Raw genomic sequence first — 16,177 nt, forward strand, 5'->3', positions numbered from 1 at the left:
TGTAATTTTTGGAAACCATAGCCAAATGTAATTGTAGAATCATGCTACTGAAAAATTGATTTAGAAAGCCTCGATCTTAGCAACTAGAGAAAATTCAACATTAAATTTTAGAGAACAATGATTATTATCAGCTGAGATTTTAAAGAAAACTATTTTAAAACTTCAAGAGAAAATCTTGTGAAATTTCATCAAGAAAAACTTATATTTGCCTCAGATTTAAACTAAATTAGTAGTTGAAAATCTCTTGAGAAAATAAATGTATTCAAGATAGAAAATTAATAAAATTTAATGATTGCATGTTTGACAAGATCTTAGCCATGTGAAAATAAAAAAATGTATGCTTCAGTTCTTTTTCGAGAAATATAATTTTTGGATTTATTATTTATTAATTTTGGAAAAATAGATTTGTTTAAAAAATAATTTTTTTTATCAATTATAAAAATTAGAAAAAATTAATTAAATATTTTTGGAAAAAAATAATTATCTATCAATTCAAAAAATTGTATAAATACTACTCATTTATTTGAAATGTGGAAGTTAGTATTAATGATTCCTTAAGCCTAGTTAAACTCTTAGTTGCATATAAATGATTTTATATTTATTAATGCAACATGGAAGTTAATAAATAAATAATTGTAATTTTATTATATTTTAGTAGAAGTTATGGTTGAGTTCACTTTGTAATCACCTAGTTAATAAAGTTAATAACTATTTGACTTTATGAAAGAAATTATAAATAATTCAATTAAATTTATAATTTTATCTCTAGTTATCAAATGAATTAAAAGAAAAGTAAATATTAATATTGGACTTAAATAGAAGGCGAATTAATATTTAGAAATGAAATTGATAATAATATTATTTAAGATTATTTAAATTAATAACATATTAACTAAAATATTTAGACACACATTAAAAATATATGTTAGAGATTTTTCCTTGCCCATGCCTTGAGGTCTTGTATAGGCTAAGGATGGGATTGGGATGATACAGGTAGTGAGAGGTATGAGTAGTTTCCCATGTCTTCATGAGAGTGTAGTTTGGTTCCGAATGGGTCACATTGAGGGTTCGAGGTCTAGAGTGATCAATCTAGGATAACTCAATGCTTGAGAGTCCAGGTTCTAGTGAGAGACCATAGGAAAAACAAAAGTCTATGTCTCCTTTTGTAAAGAAAAAGGACATTAGAATGTGACTATTCAACTTTAGTAACAAAAAAATGGTATTTGTGTTTCGAATTTGAAGATGATGTAAACTAATGAAATATGTAGAATTTGATGAATTTAATGCCTATTATTTTAATAATTTTTTTGAGTAAGAATTTATTCAATTTTAAAAAAATTTGAAGTCCCTTTCTAAACCCTAAAACATATAGGGTGTAGTTCTTATCAACCAAGTATATGCAAATCATCTCTTTTTGTTTTGATTTGAAAATATCTTGTAGATGACTTGTATAGCTATGGAACAAAAAAAGAAATTATTAGTTTCAATGTATATTTCATTTGTTATAAGTACTCAAGGTCAACCTCATTAGTATCCAACAATTTTTTCTACCTTTCAAAACTTCCCTATCAAATCTACAACTTTTTGAAAATAAAATACATATTCATTAAGAGGACTCTCTCCTCTAGAGATGAATATAATTTTTTTATTATTTTGACATGATATAGTATTTTTTTCCATTTTTTGAGGGAGAATCTTCTGAAATGTTTAAATATTGACTTATAATATTTTGAAATTATAACATATTATAACTAATCAAAACATTTAGAAATTTATATAATGATGATATTGAATCTGAGATCTATAAAATGGTATTTTTTCTTTTTGATAAAAAATGAGTTTTCATAGAGAAATGAGATCTGACAAAAATAGGTTTTGGTATCCTAGAAGGTGACATAGATATGTGATTTTACCAACTAGTCCAGGGTAACTCAAGTAGTTTGACCATGTGATGACACTCCCTAGTATGTAGCCCGAGTCTCCTTCATGGTTTTTAATATTTGCCTCTGATGGTGTACTTGTTGGATAGGAGGTCTTATATTATTGATGGTTGACTTTTATTGACAAGTTTTAGTTATTCATTAGTGGTGTAGTCATGGATGTTGCTTTGGCAGTTAATTTATTGTGAGTTATTCTTATCATTGTAGTTATTATTAGTGATTTATTCTCATTTATATGATAGTTGTTTATACATTGGTTATTATACTTTTTCCATTTGGCATTGATTTAGAAGTTAGTGTTTGAAATATAAGGTAGGCAAGGTTACTAAGTGGGGGGTGAACCAAGAATCAATAAAATTTGAAAGATTTAATTATTTAACCAATTAATTCTTCATATAATATTCTAGTCTAATTGCATGCATGAAAAAATGAAAGCATTAAACATTCATAACACTTTTGACACATAATATGGTAACCTAGAAACCTTCCAATTAGAAAGTAAAACTGGAGTGGGGATGATACCCACGAGCTTTAGCACTATAGTATAAAGTTAACCTATTAAGGCTTACAATTAATCACTTATGGTGATCTTCCCTGTTAGGAGCAATAAGGACTATGAGGTCCACCTCGTTATAGGATATACAAACATACAATGAATTATGCACCTTGTCTTGAAAAACTTCCCCTTCTCCAAACAAATTGTTTCCCTTTCTTCTTCTTTTTTTATCTAAATAATTCTACATTGAGCTCTTTTAAAATAATGCAAATGATTACAAAAAGAGATGAAAATTTTGGGCAAATGCACACAATAGTGAAGCATTCTTTTTTATTAAATATTCAAATTTTTATTTAGTTCTAAGTTGTTGTAGAACATATATTTATTGTAAAATCTATTTTTGTACCTGAAATTCTCAAACTACAATTTGAATCAAAGTTTGTTAATTAAATTGAATATGATAGTGATTTGAGGCATCTATCAAAATAGTTTGATCATGTAAGTATCTCCCTTAGGATACTTAAATATTCCACTTTAAACATCAAATTAGTTTTAGGTCTTATTATACATCATTACTATAGTTATATTGTATCAAGAAGCACACCATGAAAATTTTGGGCAAATGCACACAATAGTGAAGCATTCTTTTGTATTAAATATTCAAATTTTTATTTAGTTCTAAGATGTTGTATAACATATATTTATTGTAAAATCTATTATTGTACCTAAAATTCTCAAACTACAAATTGAGTCAAAGTTTGTTAATTAAATTGAATATGACAGTGATTTGAGCCATCTATCAAAATAGTTTGATCATGTAAGTATCTCCCTTAGGATACTTAAATATTCCACTTTAAACATCAAATTAGTTTTAGGTCTTATTATACATCATTACTATAGTTTTAGGTCTTATTATACATCATTATTTATTTGTACATTTTGCAGCATATAACCTACAATGCTAGAACCAAATTGTAAAATGCCTCCCATAGTGTCATTGTCCTATGCATCTTGATTGAGTTATATTTAATAGGGTCTCCATTTGTACAAGGAAATTGGCTACTACTCTATGGGAGCTTTAGGAAATAGTGACCTCATCGACAATGCGAAAAGACATCGTACAGAATTACATGCTTAAGAAGAGCTCACAAAATGGTCACCAAAAGAAAAACATCTCCTGATGGTGGTTCATTGGATTCTATCCTTTGTAGCATTGTTTTATTTTTTTGAGTTGGTTTAGATGTCATTTCTTGCAATGGTGTTTCCTTTCCTTGATCTCAGTTGTATGTCATTTCCTGCAATAGTGTTTCATTCTCTAATCTAGCCTGGATGTCATGGGAAATTGAGACAAGTCATTCTAATTAAAAGTGGAAATCAAGGCTTTTTGATTTGACGTGTATATATGACAAGAAATAATAGATAAATCAAATCAATTGTGAAAATGGAGTGAATTGTGGTTGGAAAATTGGGTGGCAATGATGTATCCTATGGTCATCCACAACTTTAAAGAAGCTATCTATTGTTGATGGGGAAAATAGGTCATGGACCTCATAGAAGGGAATGCCTTCGGCATAATTATTTAATTACTAAGCATGTTACTTTATAGGTAAAAACTATTATTATCATATCATTCAATACTATTATAAATATGCACATTTATCAAAGGTAATATTTTATTATTATTATTATTATTATTATTATTATTATCAATTACTATTATTTTTAAATTATTTTGTAATGGTAATAATTCAATATAGTATATTGAGTAATTTTATGAAGTTATATTATGTCAATGCAAATGGTCCATATTAAAATGATTAATTGGGTACAATAGTTTAGTAAGAATTAATTGAATACATATAGTTTTACTAAAGTAAGACTAATATATACAATAGTCATATGTTCTTATGGGGTTATGACAGTCCACTCCTCTCAAAGTTATGACATCCTAAAATTGTGCAAACGAATTTGTCAAGACATGAAAATTGGCATACTTAAAATATTTCCAAAGTAGAACATAGTGGTACAATCCATTTGGTCTCACCTGTCATGGATTCAGAGTTATGACATCCCAAACAGGGCCATCAATCAATCTAAACTTTTTGACACTAGTAAAACTTTCTAAAATCCATTTGGAATCACATTTGAAAATTAGTCAAATAGATTCATCATAGGCTCAAATTTGAAACATATCATGTGTTTGACCTCTAGAATGCAATGCAAAAGGAATTTTATCACTTTGGTCAACTAGGTCAAAGTTATAACTAATCAAATAGGGCTTCAGAATTTTGAGCAATATGCATCAACATGACAATAGTAAACAATCAATTTTAAGGGATTCAAAACATAGTCAAAACATATCTAAATAACTTTTAAAATGACACATAGGTTCTCTCTTATGCATACTAAATGCTCCCAAAGAGGAAAATCATGAAACTTAATTGGGTGCAAGATATTCAAATACAAACTAGGCTTCCGATCATTGTTTGACACTTCGGCAAAAATCCAGATTTGAACAATGCTCAAAATGATGCTTTACAGAATAATTCAAAATGGAAATTTATCATCAGAGGAAATGTGCATATACTAAGTGTGGAGTGTTAAAAATCTGAAACACTTCATAGGCCTCAAAGTGACAATTGGATACACATGCATAAAAAAGCTCTTATAGGGGCTCAATTTGACTCAAAATTTAGAATGGTACTCAAAATTAGGAATGCAAATTTGAGTCCCGTTAGTGGCTCTTTATGGGAATGTATGTCCCTTGTGGGTATGGAAATGATTCAGATCTCTAGAAATTGAAGACCATTCAAAAAAATTCTAACAAGAAACTTTATTGAAAGCATGAAAACTACTCCTGAACTACACAAACGATGGCCCCAGACCACTGAGGCTTAACAAAACTTCTTAACTCTATCATATAGCTTAATTTAATTTCCATTTTCATGAGGTAAGATGAAAACATTGTTCCTATTGATCTCACCAATCAGATTAGTATTATGAATTAATTCACTTGGAAAAACATAATTACTCTCTTCACTGTCATAGTGCATATGCCAATTAGAATTTACTTCAAAATCATGCTCACTATGAGAGGGCAGATCAAAATGCTCATATAAACTAGAATAAAATTGAAAATCTTCATGAACATATGACTGATGCATGCTATTAATAGGAAAGACAAAGATTTCATACTCTAATTCATTCAAAAAGTTTCACATGTCAAGAGTTTACTACTCACTTTGTGTAATCAGGTGTGAAGAATACATAAAATCTAATTTCTTCTCACTTGTAGTCATATTAATCATCTGATCAAGTTTATCACATGCTGAAACTTTTTCACACTCAAACAACTATTTAGTCACCAAGTTTGAAAAACTATCATGAAAGTGCTCATATATAATATGCTTATCATAATCATAGTCTCCATCAAACAACTTGTTAGAGTGAACTTTAAAATCATAAAACTCATCATCACAAGATTTATTAGCATATAAAGAAAACTCAAACTTAGAATCACAACTTCCATCCATTTCCTCCTCTTTAACATATGAACAATCAAAATGGACTTCAGTATCATCAACATGAAAAGAATCTGAAACAATACAAAATTTCTCCCTAATAGTATTCTCCAAATAAGACAAGTCATCATGCATATTGAAACTTGAACTATTATCACATACACCTCCAAAATTGGACAAAGAATGTTTTGATTTTGTATCATTTTGAGCATCAAACTTCAGGGAAAGGACTTCGTCTTAAAAAGAAAAATTGCAAGGGAAAACCAGATCACTCTTAAAAACATCTACATACCTTTTAAGATTGTGAGCCAATAATTCTGAGATTTCATCAACATTCAACAAAGCTTCATCATAAGTTTGTTCTTCTTGGCTATGGGTGGTCTAAAAAACTTGTAGCCATAGTACTATTAGTAAGATAATCTAAAAAATCAAAATCCTTATCTAATGCAAGTAAAGGGAGAATAACTAGAACCAAAGGCTCACCTAGCTATCCAAACCATCCTGCAAGAGTTAACACAATGGAAGCAACGCAAGGTATAACAACCAAAGGAGGAAGAAGAGTGAAATACTTTTATTGATTCATCAAAATATCTTCATACATACCCTGTTGTGAGGCCTTTTGGGTTATGGCCAAATACAAATACAACTTTCAAATCCATGATCCAGCTTCAAATTCACATTTCTAGACACATATCCTCTTCTTTCTATCTTCTCTAAAATTTTCCTAACTCTAAGCCTAAACATCCTATTTATACTTGCCAAAATAGCTTACAGAACATTCTAGAACATAGAGAAGCTACAAGCTGGCTCTCAAGAAACATAAATACCTATACCAAATTAAATGTGAGTAGAGTCGACCCAAGCTAGAACTAGACATAGACAACTCAAAAAACATAGGGAAACTCGGTAGCCATTGGAACTCGGTAGCAATTGGCGCTTCAAAGCAAATGGAATTCAGTAGCAACTAGCATTCAACAACAACTAGAACTCAGTAGCAACTAGCACTAGGTAGCATCTGAAACTTGGTAGCAACTGGAACTTGGTAGCAACTGGAACTCGGTAACAACTGAAACTCGGTAGTAACTGGAAACTTAGTAGTAACTAGAGCTCAGTAGAAACTAGAACTTAGTAGCAACTGGGAATTGGAACTTGGTAGCAACTAGCAGAAAGAACAAAAGTACAGGATTAGAAGGAAACCCAAGATGCTCCTACATTAGACAACCACGGTTGGAGAAAAATGATTCTCCTGAACCATGCAAGTGTCACAACCTAAGCTAAATCCAACTTAGATTGAGAAATCCATGTAGCATCTTCAATAGGTCCATTCTTCCACATCACCAAATACTCATAGTAATCTTTTCCTGTTGTGCTCTTACAAATTCTCTGACTCAATATCTATTCAACTTCATCAATCTACTTCTTAGGATAACCACCAGGTACAAAAACTTCATCATCTGACTCATGAAACTTATATAAATTAGATTTATTGAATATAGGAGATATATCCATGTCATCAAGTAACTCAACTTCATAAGCATTACCACTGTCAAAATTCTTCAAGATCTTACAAGGTCCAAATTTCTTCATCTTTAGCTTACTATATGTTCAAACTAGGAATCTTCCTTTTTTCAAACGAACCATCACCTCATCACCAACTTGAAAATCATGGTGTCTTCTAGACAGATCAATATTCTCCTTATACTTCTAATTACTCTGTTCCAACCTCAACTTCACTTCCTTTTGCAAAGACTCCATAAAATCAGCAAATTCTTCTCTTGCAGTGCTTTTCTTTTCTTCACTAGCAACATCTCTCAAATTTGATATAACTCTAGGATGCATTCCAATCACAATCTCAAACAGTGTCTTCCTTGTATTCCTATTCACAGAATTATTATATGTAAATTCAGCTTGTGCAAATACCATCTCCCAATTACTTTGCTTATTCCCAACTAAACATCTCAACAAATTTCCCAAACTTCTATTCACAACCTCTGTCTATCCATGTGTCTATGGATGGAATGTAGAACTGAACTTTAGCTTAGTACCCATCTTCTTCCACATAGTCTTCCAAAAATAACCAACAAACTTACTATCTCTGTCTAAAATGATACTTCTTGGTAATCCATGCAGTCTCACAATCTCCTTACAAAAAAGTTCAACAACATGATCAACATCTGATGTCTTCTTACATGGTATGAAATGAGCCATCTTAGAGAATCTATCCAGTACAACAAATATGCAATCATACCCTTTCACTATCTTAGGCAATCCAAGAACAAAATCCATACTAATGTCAGTCCAAGGTTTCTCAGGAATAGTAATAGGTGTATACAAACTAGTATTTTGACTCACTCCCTTTGCAACTTGACAAACTCCACAACTCTTTAGAAATTTCTAAATATCCTTATACATTTGTGACCAATAATACTTCTCTTTTAGCAAACTCAATGTCTTATCAATTCCAAAATGTCTAGCTAATCCACCACTATGTTTTTCCTTAATTCGATTCAACCTCATAGAACTTCTAGGAATACACAATTGAATACCTTTGAAAAACATACCTTCTTGAATGAAATATTCATCATACTTACTTATGTGATCTATTAGATTTGGTGCTCTACACTCTCTCCACACCTTAGAAAAATCATGATCAACATCATACAACTCTTTCATTTCATCAAAACCAAGAACTTCAACCTTCATTTCAGTCAAAAAAGAACATCTTCTACTCAATGCATCGACAAATTTGTTACTAACTCCACTCTTATGCTTGATCACAAATGTAAAACTTTGTAAATACTCAACCCACTTCATATGTCTCTGATTCAATTTATGTTGACTTCCCAAGTACTGTAAAGCTTTATGATCAATATATAGTACAAACTCCTTAGGAATCAAATAATTTCTCCACTTATTTAATGCTTGAAAAATAGCATAAAACTCTTGATCATACATGGAATCTTTCATTTTAGCATCATTCAAATTTTCACTAAAGAAAGCAATAGGCTTACCTTCTTGACTTAATATAGCTCCTATTGCATTACCACTTGCATCACATTCAACTTGAAATACTTTGTTGAAATCAAAGAAAGCCAATACAGGTAATTCAGAAACCTTTTATTTCAGAGTCTCAAAACTCTCATAAGCTCCATGTGCCCACTTGAATTCCTTTTTATCTCCCCTCATTATATCATTCATAGTGTTACAAACAACACTAAAATTCTTTATAAACTTTCTATAAAAACTAGCCAAACCATGAAATGGTCTTACCTCACTCACATTCTCAAGTGTAGGCCATTCCAAAATTTCTTTAACCTTTTTAGGATCCATCTTCAAACCATCAGCTGAAATCACAAATCCCAGATACATAATCTCCTCTTGCATAAAAGAACACTTTTTAAGATTAATTAACAACTTTTCATCTTTCAACCTCTATAATACTTGTCTAATATGCTCAAGATGTTCTTCGTTAGTTTTGTTGAATATCATAATATCATCCAAATAAACAATCAAAAACTTACCCAAAAATATTTTTAGAACTTCATTCATCAACCTCATGAAAGTACTAGGTGCATTAGTCAAACCAAAAGGCATAACCAACCATTCATACAAACCATCTTTTTTCTTGAAAGTAGTCTTCCATTGATCACCTTCTTTGATTTTGATCTAATGATAGCCACTCTTCAAATCAATCTTAGTAAAATACTTTGCTCCACTCAGACAATCCATTATGTCATCCATCCTCAACATAGGAAACCTATATTTCACTGTGATTTTGTTAATAGCTCTAGAATTAGTACACATTCACCATTCTCCATTCTTTTTGGGTGCTAATATAGTAGGTACAACACATGGACTCAAGCTTTCTTTGATCAAACCTTTCTGCAACAATTGATGCACTTATCTGTTAAGTTCTTCATTCTCTACAAGTGTCAATCTATATGGTTCTTTGTTTGGAAAACTAGCTCTAGGAATCAAATCCATGCAATGACTTATGCTTCTTACTAGAGGTAAACTATTAGGAATATCATTAGCAATAATATCTTTATACTTCTTCAACACTTCTGTAATTTCTACTGGTACTCGGTTGGCAATATCTGCTATCACTCGGTCATTACTAGCTTATGTTGCTTGGTCATTACTAACAACACTCAGTCCTCTAGGAACTATGGAAAAATAGACCTAATTCTTTTTCATTTCCTTTTCAAATTGTTTCCCATTAACCATGCAAATTTTTACAGCAGTATAATTAACCTCATCTAGACTTTCAATCAAAGGCAACAATGTTTGTTTCTTCCCATTTACCCAAAGAGTATATTGATTCACTCTTCCATCATGTGCATCATATCTACCATATTTCCAAGGTCTACCCAACAAAATATGACAACAATCCATGGGCATAATATCACAGAAAACTTGATCAAAGTAATGTCCAATTTTGAACTTCATAAGGCATTGCTCACTTACCAATATCTTATGCTCATCTCTGATCCATGAAACATGATAAGGTTTGAGATGTTTTAGCCTTTGCAATTGCAACTATGTAACCAGCTCCTCTAATGCCAGATTTGTAGAACTTCCACTGTCAGTTATCACTTTGCAGCATTTTCTAGCCATCTTACACCTGGTCTTGAAAAGACTTCTCCTTAAAATAGGTTCTTCATCACTTCCTTTATTACATAAGACTCTTCTCACCATCATATTTTCTCTAGCCTCAGGTCCACTTGGTGAACTCTCAATGTCTTCTTGAATCACAACAGTTCTATTATTTTGCCCACTTTTAGAGGATCTACATTCAAAAGATCTATCCCCTTCTTTGCCACATCTAAAACAATTACCATGAAATCCACCTCCAGAACAAGAATTACCTCTTCCTTGGTAAGAATTATTGCCTCCTTGGTAATAATTACCACCTTTCCATTTGGTCTTTCTTTTGTCATCATTCTTCCACTCAAATTTTCCTTTATCCTACACAAAACTTTCAGATTTGCCACCTTCACCATAAGATCTACCTCTACCTCTCTGAAATCTGCCACCTCTACCTCTTTGTCTCTATTCATGCTTCTTTGTCAAGATCTCCTTAGCCTTCAAGGCATATTGGTATGCTTCTTCCACACTCTCCAACTTCACAAAACATATTTCATCTTGTATTTTAGATCTCAATCCATTTATGTACCTTGAAATTTTCTCGACATCATCATCCACATGTCTAGATCTGATGTCCAATCTATAGAATTCCTTGGTATTTTCTTTCACACTCATGTCTCTCCATTTCAAACTTTGCATCTTTCTCAACAAGCTAACTTGGTAATCAAAAAGGAGGAATTTTTTCTTTACCTTGTTCAACATCTTTGGCCAAGTTCTAATCTTCTCCTTTCCTCTCCTTTGTCTATTAATTTACAAATGTTCCCACCATAGTGATGCATGACCTTTCAACCTAGTGACTGCAATCTTCACCTTTTTTTTATCATGAGTGTTTTCATACTCAAAGAAATTCTCCATAATAGAGATCTAATCCAACATAGCATTGGTGTCCAATTTTCCATCATAAGGAACAACTTCTAGAATAGGCTTTGAATTTTCCCTAGACAACACTCGCAACAATCTTTCCTCATCTTGATCTTCTTCAAGTTCTAGATTATGATTTGGTATTTCTGGTTCATCATCACTTACATCATCAGGATGTGCTCCTCTCCTCTAGGTTGTCTCCATAGCATCTAATCCAAGTACAATTTGTCTCAACTAATCCAATATAGCATCATCAACATTTCTTCTACCACGAACCATCTTTACAAATTAGGTTCCTACAAGATCATAACCCTCTGCAAGTTATAGGTCAAATCCATAGATCTACCACCCTACAACCAAATCCCAAATCAAGGTTCTACTCAATCCAATATCCACAAGGACAAAGCTCAAGCTGTGATACCAACTGACACAGGCAAAGGGAGAATAACTAGGCCCAAAGGCTCACCCAACTATCTAAACCACCTTGTAAGAGTTAACACAATAGAAGAAAGATAAGGAACATCAACCAAAAGAGGAAGAAGAGTGAAATACTTTTATTGATTCATCAAAATATCTTCATACATGCCCAACTGTGAGGCCTTTTGGGTTACGGCCAAATAAAAATACAACTTCCAGATCCATGATCTAGCTTCAAATTCCCATTTCTAAACACATATCCTCTTCTTTCTATCTTCTCTAAAATCTGCCTAACTCTAAGCCTAAACATCCTATTTATACTTGCCAAAATGGCTTACAGAACATTCTAGAACATAGAGAAGCCACAAGTTGGCTCTTAGCAAACATAAATACCTATATCAAATTAAATGTGAGTAGAGTCAGCCCAAGCTGGAACCAGACATAGACAACTCAAAAAATGTAGGGAAACTTGGTAGCCACTAGAACTTGGTAGCAACTGACACTTGGCAGCAAATGGAATTCGGTAACAACTGGCACTCAGCAGCAATTGGAACTTGGTAGCAACTAGAACTCGATAGCAACTGGCACTTCGTAGCAACTAAAACTCAGTAAGAACTAGAACTCGATAGCAAGTAAAACTTGATAGCAACTAGAACTCAGTAGCAACTAGAACTCAGTAGCAACTAGAACTTAGTAGCAACTGAAAACTCAGTAGCAACTGGAGCTCGGTAGCAACTGGAACTTAGTAGAAAGTGCAAGATTCCAAGGAAACCCTAGATGCTCCTACATCATTACCACAACATGTTTTCTCTTCTTTATGGGTAAAAGTACAAAGTTGTGTTACTTTTCAGGTTGACTTATCAAAATGACTAAATTTGAGTATTTCTATCCAAAAACTGATTTTGTTCAAACATGTCATCCAGATAAATTCATTCTAGATAAGTTATATATGTTCTCACACTTTTCCAATTTAAAATGTCTATTAAATGCATGTTCTATACTGGTTTGTATCCAATTACTAAAGAAATAAAAGTATTTAAGAAAACAGATGTTTCAGTAACTCTTACTATTTTTAATGATATTTTTTAGTAACATCTAAACACCATTTTATAAAGCTCAAAGGCAAGAATATTCTCATATAGAGATTATATTGTTTTAATTAGATATATTATATTGTAATTAAGAAATTATACAAGCATGTATTTTAACACTCGAAAAGATGTCCATTTTGAGAAAGACAAAAATATTAAATCATATTAAAAAATTAAAAGTTATATGACATTCTAGAGGAAACGTTCCTCTTCTAGAATGTATAAGTTTTCTTTAGGTTAGAATAGATTTCTTTAGAAAAATATGGTGAGAGATGAAAACTATCGATTTCAAGTGAACTGAAATTTGAATCATTATAAAAGAGAAAATAAAGGTCTAAAGTCAATTTTTATTTTTGATTTTCCTAGCTATATGTTATCTATAACATATTCTAAGTTCAAATGGAAATAGGTATATTTCCATATTGTTTTGTAGTGGAAACTAAACCCCTAATTTTCAATTTTTTTGGAAACTAAAAAATTATCTATAAAAATTAGGAAAATATATCAATTCTTATTCCAAATAATTATTAAAAATTGTAATCCTAAACTTTGTCCATTTATACTCATTTCATTAGTTTACTTCGTTTTCAAATTCTAAATAATAACACCACTTTTATATCATTGAAGGTGAATAGTTATACTTTTTTTAGCCTTTTCCTTTACAAAAGGGTGACACAGGCTTGTGGTTTTACCCTTATACAATACATCAATATTAGATACTTCATTATTATCATTTCCATCACAAGAAGAGTTATCCATACTGTTGTTGTAAATTTCTACACTCTCATACATACTATCACATGATTCATTTTGAGATATTTATCCATCTTTATCTTGGTAACTGAAATCATCTAATTCACTAGATCTAAAATCCCTCTCTTCATAATCACAAGACACATCATCATTATCATGGATTGGTCACATTCATTATTATCTTCAGCACTTTTACTCTTATTATCAAAGGATTCTGTACAGAATTCATTGTTACTCAAATCACTCTCAAATTTCTTGAAAAGATCTTCAACATGCAAAATATTTTGTAATCTCAAATGTGTTTCCCAATCAACTAAATCAGACATAAAAGCATCTAGGAAAACAATAGGCTATGAAGACTCCTTAGGTCTTAAAGAAAAATGGAGCTCCAAGAGTGCTAATTTGAAATTCATATAAACTTGAATATTAGATTGACACTGTATACTTCCTAGTACATTTCTTATGAAAGTAATAAGTTCAGTAAAGAATTCCCTTTCCAACATAGCAACCTCTTCAATCACACTTTTATAACTTGGTAAACTAACTTCAGATCTAAGATCTCATTCCATCTTGAAATGAAAACATTGAACTACCTCTTTCTACAAGTGTTGAATGTCATAAATAGAGGTAACCATTTTATTCACTTGACTTCCATAAAAAATAGAACATGTGAAAATCAAAATACCTTAAGTGTTGATACTGGAAATTGATCTATTGGTTTTGGCACAGGTGTAAACCTCAAATTCTTCACATCACCAATGAAAACCATGTAGGTCCTCCACCTCCTTGAAGAGGAAAAATAAATCACTATTGTGATTCATTTTTTAACATTAAAATTCTTAGAACAGCATATGCATACAACACTTAAACTTATAAATCAAGAACTTATAACTTTTTTTCCAAGAACTGCTTATCAAAAGTTTCAGATCTGCCCATACAAGTTGAAAGTCCTTCAAAATTTTGAATTTGAAATCAACTAGGAAATTGGTGCAGAGATTTAGAGTCACAACTCACACTTGTTAGAAAGATTTGAAATGTAATTTGTCACTTGACAAATCTGAAACTAGACATTTAGTTTGTAGGAAAAATGTGCAAATTGTCAAACCACTCTTGAAGATTTAAAAAATTAGAAATAAGAACAACATATCTTATCATTCTTGACTTTGAACTTTTACAACATCACTTCAAAACATTACCTTGATGAATTGATTGATGATGAATTCACTAGTGACAATGCAATTTACTTTCAACTTTCTAATTATTGTTGTCCTAAATAAGGTAACCACTAGGATACATGATTTTTTGAGTAATAAACTAGAAAGCACATCAAAAAAACTTATTGTTGCAAAAATTTTCATGCACTTCTTTTCATTTTATTAAATCTCTTTTTAGATTCTTAAGGTTTATCTATCATATAGATTCAATACATTCCCTTGCAAAGTCTTCATTTTGTTGGCTCCTAAATTAACATCTTTTCAATGACCCAATGATAGGAAAAAATACATCTAGGGGTATCTAATTTCCATGCTCAACATATCTATTCAGATACTAGGGCCAACTATAAGGCTATACTCCTTCTTCAGGCTCTACAAATACTAGGTGAGTGAACCTCAAATTCATTCATATGGTATCAATACCTAAAACATATATCTGAATCTAGATAAAGAAGATTGAAACCCTAATTCTTCTATCCTTATGTAAACAACACAGACATGAAACAACTAATAACATGACCTATGAACTTGATAAACTAAGTGAGGGCAAATCCTTTCAGCTCTTCAAAATAAAATGTAAAAGACTTTGATTAATGTGTTGATTATAAGAAAAACCAAGATATGAACAAAAAAACATTTAGACCCTATAGTTGATTAGTGTCTTAGCTATTGGGAAATTCCACAAATTACTAACACATATCCTTGGAAATCATATCAAGACTCCAGATCTATCCATTCGCCTTGTGAATCAGATATTTGCATCAAAATTGGATCTCATGCCTGACCTATCCCTTCATGAAATTTGCAACCCCATAATGGTAAATCAAGTATTTACATGACTCCTTGAATCATAAGTGAAATATACCAAAACATATAAACTAAAATAGATTCCAACTAGATTTGTGCTCTTTATTCATAAACTATAGAAGATTATAGACATCATAAACATGAGACAAGAATTAGATTGAAGATAAACTTGTTGCTGCATTTTATTAATTTACTTGAAATAAATACATAAAGAATATATGAAAATGACTCATAAAATAAATCAATAGATCAGAACTATATGTAAAAATACATTAACTATTGTTCATACAAGAGAAAAATGTTGTGCATGGTAGTATCATAGCTAGAGCTCAACTCAATAGCCTACAAACAGAAAACCACCAACCACCCTATAGAAAGAGAAGAGAAGAAACTAAATAGAAAGGATGAAATCTTAGATTAGTTATGATTT

The 16,177-nt window shown here is 31.2% G+C and overlaps 1 protein-coding gene across 3 annotated transcripts in view; it reads right to left on the reverse strand.

Annotated features, from left to right (window-relative positions):
• LOC149531289 (disease resistance protein L6-like) overlaps window positions 1–16,177 on the reverse strand; it is a 55,775-nt gene that overhangs the window by 24,455 nt on the left and 15,143 nt on the right. The window contains exon 2 of one of the 3 annotated variants that reach the window (XM_089809272.1): window positions 14,119–14,511. The exons of 1 other annotated variant lie outside the window; for it this stretch is intronic. In XM_089809272.1, coding sequence (XP_089665398.1) covers window positions 14,403–14,511 — 109 coding nt within the window. In that variant the 3' untranslated portion in view covers window positions 14,119–14,402. Of the gene's footprint in view, window positions 1–14,118; window positions 14,534–16,177 lie in introns of those variants that run through there. One more of the 3 variants, XM_089809273.1, reaches the window with a different exon arrangement.

This window comes from Cupressus sempervirens, chromosome 11 (genome assembly GCF_028749045.1).
Source record: "Cupressus sempervirens isolate cs-2001-9-10 chromosome 11, ASM2874904v1, whole genome shotgun sequence".
NCBI classification, from domain to species: domain Eukaryota; kingdom Viridiplantae; phylum Streptophyta; class Pinopsida; order Cupressales; family Cupressaceae; genus Cupressus; species Cupressus sempervirens.